This window comes from Halictus rubicundus, chromosome 3 (genome assembly GCF_050948215.1).
Source record: "Halictus rubicundus isolate RS-2024b chromosome 3, iyHalRubi1_principal, whole genome shotgun sequence".
Classification (NCBI taxonomy): domain Eukaryota; kingdom Metazoa; phylum Arthropoda; class Insecta; order Hymenoptera; family Halictidae; genus Halictus; species Halictus rubicundus.
In genome coordinates, this window is record NC_135151.1 from 21,643,892 (window position 1) to 21,656,487 (window position 12,596).

Here is a 12,596-nt window from a genome sequence, read left to right on the forward strand (position 1 = left end):
GCAGAAAGGGTTTCGAAAAAGTCGACGCCGGCGGACAAGGAGGAAACCAAGGAGGTGGAAGAAAGACGGATTCATCATTGGCCATTGGCCATCCGTTTCGCTCCACTTGGAATAGAGACTTGCGCTCGACCGAGAAATTTAACAAGGCGCACGCTCCCGACCAACAATAGCCAACTTTCTAGCCCTCCCATGCTCCGATTTTAATTACTTCAATTTAAACCGTCGCCTCTCCCCGTTGTCCCCGTGGCGGGAGATCGTACAGCGATCGAGCAAAATACAAAATAATAATAATTTATCCCCGTCCCATATTAATCATTCCGTACGAGTTGATTTGTACGAAAAAAGAAAAATAAAAACAATATTTATACAGACCAGTACACGTGACGCGATGATTCGTCTGCGGATGTTTACGCAAAATTTTCTATCTGAATCGCAACAAACTCGAGTGAAATAGATAGTTATTTTCTTTCGTAATATGTTTAATCGATTGGGTATGATATAACAGTATTTTGAAAATCTTCTAATGCTTTTACCGTTTTAACCCTTAGTTAAAATATTTGTTACATTGCAAAATTTGCATTTAATAGATCACTAAACGTTTAAATATTATATGTGGATATCGGATCAGTTTCGTATGAATAAAATGAAAATATTCTAAGACGGAAGTAAAAATGTAGTTTTAGAATGAAAATAGCGCCGAGCGCAAAGGGTTAAATTACACCTACTCATTTTTGTCATAAATGCATCAAATCCGCAGTCTAGTGATGATACTAATTTTTCATTTACTCGTAACTCGCAGAATGTTATGCTTCTATGAAAGGGACCGTAAATTTTAGAAAATTTTATCTCGCCAAGAAACATACCAAACTCGAACCCGCATTTCTCGGGAAAATGTTTGGCACAGGTACATTTTAATGGAAACGTGTAATTACTTCCACGAAGAGTCCATCGACTGCAAAAGTCTGTAGGTGCCCTATTTGTTATAACACTTTTTTACGCGGAATTTGCGCAAAAATACTATTTTTAAAAACTAGTATCTCGAAAACTTTTTCTTATAAATATGATAATTTATTCGCACGATTATCGGTAGGCTTTAGAAACAAAATAAACTGTTTACTATCCTTCCTATTTCGAATACTATTTTGCCCAGCGCTGTGTAAGAGAGGCCAGCTCGAACAAATTATGGTAAATGTCGTAGCCTAAATGCGGCGAGTCTCTAAGACACGGCCGGCGAAACGGTTGACAAAAGAATTTATCATTGGCCCGAGGTGGGACGGCGTCTGGAAGAGTATATAATAATCGCGGCGCATTAGCAAATTACCGAGGAACGGTCGCTGTCAGATCGCATTGGCATTCGTGCTCCTCGAACCGTCCGGACGCGTCCCCGCGATCTTTTATTCATGCGATCAAGTTTGCATTTAAAAAACTTCACTTCCCCCGCGAGCTCCGCCACGGAATCGCAACTTTTCAAGGCGGGGGGGGGGGGGGGGGAGGGAGGGAGGGAGGGAGAGAGAGGAGGGATGGTAACTATTCTCGAAAAAGATCAAGAATCGGTGCCGGTGCTCGGGAAAAAATCGTCCGGTCGATCCTGCGCGGCGATTTTATGCAACGCGACGCGCGCGTGTCAGATGGGGGGAAAAAAGGATTGTCGAAGTTTCATTTTCTTCGCCGGACCCGAACGACAATTCCGATTATGAAAGGCACGGGGTGATCGAATTGGATGGGCCGGTTTTGTGTCTCCTCTATTTTCGTTTTTTCCTTTTGCGCTCTTTCCGTCCCGTTCTTTTTTTTTCCTTTTTTCTTTTTTTTTTTTTTTCGTTATTGCGCGCGACACAGGCGGCAGAGAAGCGTGGTTCTAGGGCGATCCGGTTCGCTACGTTCATTCGATGTACACAAGGCGATGGAAACGTGTGAGCGCGTACGTAGCTATTCACAAACGAAATGGGAAGCGCTTCCTGCCGGCCGTTCGCGCCAGTTCGATCTATTGTCGGCAAGTTTGTGACAGTGTGTATAATAGGAATGTGTCTGCTATGGGCTCTATCTCGGTGCATCTTTCTCGTCCAGTCGACCAATTCGAGCTCTATGTCTTCGTTCCTATTCCCGATCGCTAAAAATACAGCCTGCGCGCTTGTTTAAATAGATTGCTATTGGGGGTACCCATAACTGATCAATTATTTCCAAAGAATTCGTTTTGCCTTTAGTTCTGTACCGATCGTTGAAGAGGAAACACGTACGTCCCACTAATAATCGTACGTTCTTAAAATATCTTTGTCGATATTGGATTATACTACTTGAATCTTTTTGAGAAGTTAGAACGATTGGATCACTACATAACGGGAGAAAAATGTTTGATTAAAATTGCAATTGGTCGACGTTACAGAGAAAGTACTAAAGGTTGTATTTTACAGCTTTTTTGTGCGGGCTTATATTAAAAATTTAAAAAGTACGTTTTGTACATCTGTATCAATTATACATATTCTGAATGTTTCATCTAAATCGGTGAACATTGCACTGAGCTACAAACGTTTAACGATGAAAACTTAAGGGCGAAAGTCGCAGAATTTTGGCCTTCTCAGGGAATTTCGCCCTTATGTGATCATTTTGGAACATCTGCAGCTCATTGCAACCGATTTTGATGAAATTCTCAGAATGTGTATAACTCGTACAAATCTACAAATCGTACTTCCTAAATTTTCAATGTAAGTCCACACAAAAAAGTTGCAAAGTACAACTTTTACTATTTTCTCTGCAATTTTAACACATTGAACGCCAAACTAGAAGCCCCAAAAATTCCATAATATCAAAGTAAGTTATTTAATGAAATAAAGATTGCAAAAATTAAATGTATGATACTGAGTAATCCTCCAACTTTCTTGCATGTTACAGATCCTAATCAAGTTTAGTACAATGAATGTATCAACGCAAAAATTCATTTTAAAACCTGCACAGATAATTCCGTCACCCACATATGGATCGTCGACGAACGTGTTAATGAACCATTTTTCTCACGTTATGTAGTGATCCAATTGTTCTAACTTCTCAAAAAAATTCAAGAAGTATAGGCCAATATTGACAAAGTTATGCGATTTTTAAGAGCGTACGAATATTAGTGGGAGCCACTGTATTCTTTTACAGTTTTCGATAAAGCAGCCTCTGTTCGAAATATTCTAAAAAGTATAATTTTTTTTACAATAATAAAATGGCGGCCGTACCTTCCGAGGATCATATTCGTCATTGCATACTTTTTCATTTTCATGCGGGATTTAATGTAACAACAAAGGAAATTTGTAATGTTTATGGAGACGTATTGAAGGTCAACAAGTATCAACGTTAGTTCAGAACATTTCCTGCTGGTGATTATGATCTCTCCGACAGGCTTCGAAGTGGACCAGTTGAATTTGATAATGACACCCTAAAATCTCTAGTGGAAGCTGATGCAAAATTAAGTATACAAGAATTATCGAGAAGCCTGGGTCCACATGGTCAACTATACAAAGGCACCTACACGAAATGGGAAAGGCATATAGGCAAGGAATATGGCTACTGCGTCAATTATCAGAGACGAACAAGAATATTCGTCGATCAATTTGCACTTCATTGCTATCCAGATTTCGTAGAGATCCATTTCTTAGCAGAATCGTTACCGGAGATGAAAAATGGATTCTTCATGATAACATAAAGCGTTCCAAGCAACGGCTTTCCGCAAATCAAACCGCAATATCAACCCCTAAACCTAGCTTATCAATTGGAAAGGTGTTACTGTGCATTTGGTGGGACTGTCGTGGTATAATTTACTTTGAATTGTTGAAACCTGGAGAAACAGTTACCGCTCAGTTGTATTGTCAGCAATTACAACGGCTGTATTCAGAACTATTGAAAAAGAGGGCATCTTTAGTCCACAGAAAAGGTGTAATACTGCAAATTCACTATACCCGGCCCTGTACAGCGAAACTTACTCAAGAAAAAATCAAAGAATTGCAATGGGAAGTTTTACCGCAGCTCCGTACTCACCGGATATTGCTACCTCTGACCTTTTCAGATCTCTGGAGCATTGTTTAAGGAATAGAACATTCTGTAGAAGATGTAAGGAGGCACCTTGGGTCATATTTTGCTCGACGAACCCTGGATTTCTATAAGAGGGGGATGATGACAAACTGTCCTTGATAATGATGGAGATTAAAACTTGAATCTACTACAGAGTTTTGTTTTAGATCTCAAAATAATTGATTACTTATGGGTCCCCCTAATATATCAAGCGGTTTCCAACCATCCTCTTTTTTCTGCATCCGACTTCCGAAAGATGGCAAACTGTCCTTGATAATGATGGAGATTGTATAATAAATCAAGAAATAGAAACTTGAATTTACTACAAAGTTTGTTTTAGATTTCAAAATAATTGATTGCTTATGGGTCCCCCTAATAGTCGGGTCGGATCGGGTACCCGATGAGTCGAGATGCAAAATTAGATCGGAAGGTCACAGAGTTGCGTCATATATCCATATGTTTACAAAATTTCGGGATCCTCGAACCAGACTCCATCCGAGTGCAGTTTTCACCCGGTATTCGAAGTTGCGTGCACCCGAACTTTCTTTTCTGATCCCGAGTAAATTTTTGGGTTCGACCCGAACCCGAAACGTCGGGTACCTGACGCGCGTACGCTCGCGAATTCTCTGTGGTTTTTTCCGCAGCAAATTAAAACGTTTCCGCGCTAAATGTTTTGGGCATATTTGCGAACACACCGGACGAAGAACAAATCCTGCCCTCCCTCCCTCCCTCTAACCCCCACACCGGGGAATATTTTGACCGATTCGGACGTTTCGTTTTGGACGAGCGCGCCGCGCCGGTGAAAACGCGATCGATGCCTGATATTTCACGCAAATAATGATACCGAACGGACCGTCAGAAATTCCGGGCCGCCGACGCGCGTTCGTAGAGGCTTCGGAGGTTAACCCCTCTGCGTTTCGTACGCGAAACAGCCGCCGGTGCTTTTGACATCGTGTCATCGGCCTGCCGTATCGGTTACACGCACGCATTTCGCTCATTTATAAGCGAAAACGGAGGCGGCCAGGGATCCCGGGATGGTCAGTCGGCCGGGCCCGATTCACGAGTCGGTTCGTTTTTTACGCTCATTTCGTACACAAGCTCGGCGGCCGGTGTTGTGTCATCAAACGCAATTAAAATATTCATGTATTCGAAGCGACGAGACGCGGCGGCAACGAGTTCCGAAACTCCACGCGAATTGAAATAACTCGGCTTTAATGCCGCGAAATTCAACGAAAGGAGTATTGGAATATCATAAACAGATAATACGCTAACCGTGCCGCCGAAGCTAGTTGACAAATTTTTAATAAACGAACCATTCGTACCTTTTTTTTTTGCTTTTGGCTCGTTGCGTACGAAAGGGTTGCACATTTATTTCGATATACAGGATTAACGTTTGAGATCGCTTTAGCTGAATTCGGGTTGTAGTTTTTATTGTGTTCAGCGAGAGCAATCGGTGGAGCACGGAAACGGTGGGATAATTACGTTGCTTAAAACTTAGTTGTAGAATAATACTGGCGCATATACATTCGAATAGGATTTTTACAAGTAAAGATTAACAGTTGATAATTCTCCTATAAATTGTTCAAAAGCGACAACAGTTTCATTCACAATAGAAGAAATGTTTTTCATTAATATAAAAGTCTATTAACGGGTTTTAGATAGGCAAAGTGGTAAGTACAGAAACAAAATAAAAATAAACAGCTTGGATTCAAATAAATTGATATGAGAGAATTGGACTTACGCTGATTGGTTTCTGAACATTTCAAGTCAAAGTTCACGTTTTAGTTTAAAATTAATTTTTAAAGTTCCATTTTAATTTATGAATTTTCAACCGACCTGTTTACAGTTTCATGGATTTCAGAATGCGTATCAAATTTTTATACACTTTTATGATATGTTCAGGCAAGTACTCTCATCCGATATTTTTAACATGTCAAAGTGTTAAACGTATACAAATCTCCACGCGTCGAATATAAAAAAAAAAGATGGTAAACTGCAGTCAATATGTTACGTTTCCAAAAAGATCGTAAATAGTCGAAACAAAAATATTTGCTTACTGTCGATATTTCGTATATTTTATTTCTGCTAAACTAGCACCTATTGTAATAAGTGTAATTAAAACAATAACTAAATATTTATACTTATTTAAAAACTTTGAATTTATTCAATGTATAGAACAAAATAAAGTACGTTCCGTACAAGACAAAATTAAAAGGAATTAAAAATGGACTACTAAGCGGCTACAATGTGCTAGTGCTCAATTTGTATAAATCAATTACAGTATCCAAAACCGTTTTTACTGGTTTTCAATTATAGTATCCAAAAACAAAATCCAATTTTTCGATTTCAAGTGTAATTACGGGTTTGAAAATAACAAAATTACCGCAATTTTCACATTCACCATTCGTCGAAAACAAAAACCGGCAAGCGAAATTTACATTACTTAATGTCGGTGTTTCCTACTCTGAAACTTGTAATTTGATAAATATCCAGTTCAAGATGTGCAAATTCTTCGTCATCCTCCACCTGCCTCAAAGTTTCGATATCTGTTGCAACAAGTGTCTTCAAAGGTTCTGGCGGTGGTACCTGAAACGGAACAGGTAAGAGGATTGTGATGCGTCCTTGTATCGTACAATATTATAATACTCGATAGTGTTGGCTTTAATTATTCTCGGCTGTTACGCGTTTAGCGCTTCGACCAAAGATCCCGTTTAGAACACAAACAAATACGTCAGTCGGCATCCAACTAATTACCACAGTTGTTGCATTCCGTTCCCGAAGGACTTTCCTGCCAATCACATTTACCCGAATGCAGATTCGCGATAAGGTAGAGTGACCACGTTACCGACAAAAATAGGCGAAAAATGGTTTTAGATGCCTCAACTTTTCGTCCTTACATTGCATTACTTTATAAAAATAAGAATGTGTCTATTCAAGTTTTTAGACATTTCTTAAATTATATATACCTAAGGAAATAAATTTGTTGAGTAATTCCACGTAGATGGATTTTCACAATCTTAATAATCGTGAATTAAAAATATTAGAACCCATCATTTTGACGGGTCCCGTAAACCTAGTGTTAAAGATGCCTTTCTTCCTTTAATACTAATTTGAACAGGATGAAAGTACTACATCGGTACTCTTAAGAGCCAAACTCCGTAGATAAGGTAGAGTGACCACGTTACCGACAAAAATCGGCGAAAAATGATTTCACGTGCCTCAACTTTTCGTCCTTATATGAGATCATTTTTCGCTGGGAAAGGGCTCATTCGAAAGAGGAAGGTTCAATCTAGCGCGCGCTGGTCATCAGCTGACGAGATTATGCGGATATTTGCAAATATAAGCGTTAGAAGTAGGCTAAAAATTGAGCCCAGATTCTGTAGATTCGCGATAAGGTAGAGCGACCACTTTACCGACAAAAATCGGCGAAAAATGGTTTCGCGCGCCTCAAGTTTTCGTCCTTATATAAGAATATTTTGTCGCTGGTAAAGGTAAATATTTTGTACCCTTGGCTCTTAATCGCCTTTATCATTCGCATCCTAACCGAATGTCAGCGTTCGACGTTGATACCGACACCGACGTATTCGAAATTCAACGCCATAACACGATATTCCTGTCGAATTTCATTGGTAATTGACGTTCAAATTACTTCCGGATGCTGTTGAAGCCATTCAACGAAGCCGCGCACGCTCTTCAAATTCGTTATGTCCTTCCAAACCACGTCCATTGTCTCCAACTCCGCGGGAACATGATCGCACTGCAGCCAATTCTTGTGGACCTGATTTTTCGGCGGCGTGAACTGAAGTTCCCAGGGCATCTTGGTACCAAAACCGATCGTCCTCGCGGGCGTTTCCTCGGCCCTCGCGTCCTTCAGGACGTGCTTCTTCGTCATGGCAAGCTTGCCCGCGCAGGGGGTGTTTCTCGTCATGGCTACCTCGGCCGGCACCACCGGCATCTCTCGAGTCAATACCTGGACCGAAAAAGATAAAACAGGAAGCAAAAAAGTATAAAAAGTTTGCCTATTCGATTATTTGAATGCTCCCGACGAAGACCACGAGTTTCTATTTGAATCCGATTAATGCAAACGACGATGGGAGAAACAACAATTCAAAGGAAACGCACGCAATCAATGTTCCGCTTTCAAAAACATCTCTTAAACAAATAACGGGGGATAAAAACTGCCGACAAAATTCGCTCAAATATATCTAGGGCAAATATTCCTTTTTTTTTTCACCTGCATCGATCTGCACGCCTCCGCGGTGAAATCAATTTCGAACATATCCTTCAAGACCTCCTCGTCGACGGTTTTGTCGGTGCCGCCGAGAGTTTCGAGCCACCGGCAAAAGTCCTGGCATATCGCGGACATTATGTTGTCGGTCCTCATTTTGAGGGTCGCGTTCGGATCGTAGCCCTCGAGGTCGGCCTTTTCCAAAGGGCGCCATGTAATCACCTAACACAGAAAAATCTCCTCTTCATCGTCGCCTTTCCATCTCGGAGTAATCCTTTCCATTAATCCGACGATACGGCACCTTGCGTCTTGGTTTCCTTAGAAATAGAGCGTAAGGATTGTATCTGCGGTGACCCAGTTTCACCTCGCCATTGAGTGATTCGCTGTCTCTCGGCGTCGGCGGATGCACCTTGATAATTATAAAAAGAACCATCTTTGAAAGGACACAGTGACAATAACTCGAACGTAAATAGACAAACTGGAACAGACTCGCTGGAAATATAAATAGCGGACACCAAGGAATAGTGCCAGGCTGGACTATAAAAACGTTTGCTTTCCTTTCTTTTTGGTCATCCTCCTCGTCAACGGTTTATCAATAAACCTGCCTCTAAGGACGCTAAACTGTGGTCGCGGCTGGTCACCGTGACGTCGCTGCCAAGTTTCTGATCGACATCGAAGCTGAACTTTATCGCACCTCTCCTCGGCAGATCCGAATCCGGTAATCCCAGCAAAGGGGCAATCAGATTGTAGGACTGTTTCGGCAGGATTCGTTTCAGGAGTCGGGGGTTGCACGGGGGCGGCTGATTCGAGGAGAAAACTAAGTCAGAGGGAAATTTCTCGGGGTCCAAATAACGTTTAGAATCTACTAACAAACTAGTCAACCTCGACATTATTTTCTTCTGCCTCTCCACGACCGAGTCGTTCGGCATACTCGTCGAAACGCGCTCCGAAAACTCTTTGCATAAGGTCTCCAACATACTTGTACTCGACTTCTCTTCAAGGTTCTGTAGAACCTCCAGGACCTCCATTGTATCGGTCAGTGGTAGCCTCGCGGCTTTTCTCGAGTCATACGGTTTCAGGAGATCATCGGATTTTTCGGGCACATCTTCCGCTTCACCGGTGGTAGCTTTCTCGTCATAGGTGTCTCCCGGCACCCTGAAGTTCGCGACGCTGACTCCCTTCCGTAGGACGCTTTCCTTCTTCGCGACGCGTTCGAGAATCATGTCCCCGGGAACAGATTTCGCTTTGGTTAAAGTTCTACCAGCCGGGCCGCTCTTCTCCTCTTTAGTTCCTTCGGGTTCGCCAAGTTTCGTTCGCTTCTCCTCAGCCTGATCATCGAGGCAGGAACTTTTTTTCGACGAGGACTCGAGGAAAGCGATTCGGTCCTGCAGAGTGGTCGGCTTTCTGTTTCTCAAAGCCCTCAAAGGTTCCAAACTGGGTCTGAGAACCGTCGGCATGTGACAGGGAGCCAGGCATCTCGGCCTCGATTGGTCCTCGTCGATCGACACCGCGAGCGAGTCGTCCTCGTCGGAGCTGCCGCTCCGGAGCGAAGCGGAAACTTTCGATCGTTCCAGCGAGGACGCGACTCGTTCAAACTTCGCTGCGTCGTTCAGATTTTTTCCCGCTGAAACGGACTCCTCTTCGCGCTGATACTCTTCATCCTTTTGCGTAGCCGCTTTGCGCGACGACTCCGGCTCCGGAACAGTTTGCGCTTCTTCAGGGTAGTCTAGCGCCGGGGGAGTTACTTCGATTCGACTTTCCGGGATATCATTCGGCTCGTCAAACGTTACCTTCTTCGCGTCGTAATTTAAGATCCCCTCCGCCATGTTCTCGAAGTCCGGCAAGCCGATGCAAATGGCGTCGCTGTCCTCGGACGTGTCGCTAGATGAATCGACGCGGTTTTCATGCGAATTTATGATCTTTTGTAATGATGTTATTGGTAGGGAGGTTTTTCGGTTCGGGTCCGATTCGAACGACTTGTAGATGCACGGTAAACACCTGTCGCGGTGTTTCCGCGGGATACCTGACAGCTTCGGGATCGCTGATAGGACACGGCTCGAAGGACCCTCCCACGGCTCCAGGTGTGCGAATCGAGGACTCGAGCCTGATGTAGAACGCGACCCCGAGGGAATCGTCGTCGACATCTCCTCCAATTTCAAAGTTGTGCGCTGAACATCGATACCAGCGGATTGTGAATCCTTGAGCGACTCTTTCCACCGTGGAGATTCCTCGTCGCCCTCCTCGGCACTCCTTGCATCGATCGGATCGAATAACTTCTCTCCTTCGTCCTCGATCAGGGATGGATCGCTGATCGACCCGAACACCGTTTCGCGATCGAAGTTCAGCTTTTTGTTCCCTGTCACGCGCTTCAACGCTTTGTAAGCGCACCGGACTGGATACTTCGACGAATCTTTATCTAGTTCCGATTTTCGATCAGTGCGTGCAGATCTTATTTCTGGGAAACTCTTTCTTTGAGCTAATTGGGAACGGTTCGATTTGACTTTTTTGGGTTCAGTCGGCGAGATTTTCGGAAATGCGTTCAGTATTGGAAGAGTTGGAGCGGAGGAGGAATGTGATTTTGGTTTGTTTTGGATACCAGAAGAATCGTAACGTTTTTTGTCGGAGACTATTTTACGGAAACTTAGATCAAATCTGAGAGCACCTAATTTTGGGGTTCGTTTGGATGGTTCGTAAATGTTATACTTATCTGAACTTCGAGCACGAGATTCAGACGAAAGTTTCAGTATCGGCTTTGGAGATAATTCTTTGTTGTTGTTGCGTAGCTTGTGTGATTTGAACTTTGATTTTACAGGTGACAACTTATGCAAAGATTTTTCGGAATTTGTAGAGCCATCTACGCGACATTTAAGAGAAGGGTTTTTGGGAAAGGAATTATAGGATAATTGTACGGAAGGGTCTCTTACGACAAGCAACTTCTTTTCTTCGTTCCTGCAGAATTTTTCCCAGTAATCTTTTGATTTTGGAATCGGATATTCCCATCTAAAACCACAAAGATAAATTAATGAAGACAAAATAATAAGAATAAAGTCATAGCGTTGACATTGCATACCTTCTGCCGTCGATCTTCGCATTTCTATCAAATTTAACGTGTTCCTCGCAACAATTACTACAAAATTCACACATTTTTTATCAAGATTTCAAAGACAACAAATTCACACAGGTCAATGAATGCTCCAGTTACAAGATTCAGATTCAAACTAGGTATTATAACCTACATTATGAGATTCACTGAGAAATATTTCCCAGTATTGCTGCCACTATCGATCAAACAAATTTTCACTAAGTTGCAGATACACGTATGAGGGTAGAAACGATTTCCAGAATTGCAAAATGCGACGTTACCTTCCAAAGGTAAATTCCTGAATTATCAATGATCCACTTTGGCTGAAATTTAAAAAATTGGTTCCTTTCCGATAGAAACAATAATTGTAAAAAGAATTTTTGTCGGTGCAAACAGTAATATTCAAAATGTTTGAGAATTTCTTATGTTCATTTAGCTGAAATTTAAAAAAATAATAGTTTTAATTTTCAAACTAAGCACAACTTGGATAAAAACAATGTTTATGAGGAAGAGTTGTGGCAATTCAAAAAATGGGACCCAAAACTTTGAAAAACGCGTCTCACCATTTTGTTATCATCACAGACAAGATACAGAGCACATATTACCTTACGGGGTTCGTATCACTCGGTGTTGCGCCCAATGTTACCGATAGTTCAAGAATTTTGGTGTATTAGCACAAATAAGGTATAGGAATATATAGACTAGTCACCATATTGGGTTTCGTGTCTCACAATCTGCAATACCGACATCGTTGACAACTAGATTTCTTACGCCCTCTACGTTGACGAACGATAAACGTTGCAACTAGATCCACGAGAAGCTTAGACCATGTACCTGTAATGCATGGAGGGAACATCCGATCATAGGAATAACAACTTTAAGCACAACCTCACACCAGCTCACGAGACCCAAGATAATAACCCCGCAAACGAGTGCGGCCTAACCAACAAGAATTCAACAAGCGCCCAGGGTAAACGGGGAAAGCATTGAAGGCTCACCTTGGCCCATCCCCAGCAAGCCTACAGTAAATTCAGACACAAGTTTTTATAATTAGTAAGTCTTAAATTCTATTTTACAATGTTATCGCAAATTATAATTGTGCAGCTATTAGCTCGATATTATTCTCTATTTGTAAGATACTATAAGTTCTTACAAATAGAGAATAATACCGATTGCCCGGGTCTCACCACGAGGAGGTTGCTGCATAAGAGACCCGAAAGGAAGCCAGAAGGAATTCAATAC

The 12,596-nt window shown here is 42.1% G+C and overlaps 1 protein-coding gene across 1 annotated transcript; it reads right to left on the reverse strand.

Moving 5' to 3' along the window:
* Window positions 1-407: 407 nt before the first annotated feature.
* Window positions 408-12,199, reverse strand: LOC143353020 (uncharacterized). Its single transcript, XM_076786115.1, has 15 exons — window positions 12,189-12,199; window positions 12,086-12,088; window positions 11,636-11,677; window positions 11,509-11,550; window positions 11,343-11,399; window positions 8,878-11,272; window positions 8,574-8,681; window positions 8,279-8,494; window positions 7,694-8,014; window positions 6,508-6,630; window positions 4,012-4,024; window positions 1,835-2,107; window positions 1,322-1,391; window positions 787-973; window positions 408-425 (listed from the first exon to the last, which is right to left on the reverse strand). Exons 1-15 carry the CDS (start codon window positions 12,197-12,199, stop codon window positions 408-410), a joined length of 3,879 nt encoding a protein of 1,292 aa, XP_076642230.1.
* Window positions 12,200-12,596: the final 397 nt, after the last annotated feature.

Excerpts from the sequence above, each read along its gene's own strand:
- LOC143353020 (XM_076786115.1), bottom strand. Across the intron at positions 6,631-7,693 it reads GGCTTCAACAGCATCCGGAA|GTACCACCGCCAGAACCTTT; the intron begins GTAATTTGAACG and ends GTTCCGTTTCAG. Across the intron at positions 1,392-1,834 it reads ACCACGCTTCTCTGCCGCCT|ATCGCGGGGACGCGTCCGGA; the intron begins GTGTCGCGCGCA and ends CATGAATAAAAG.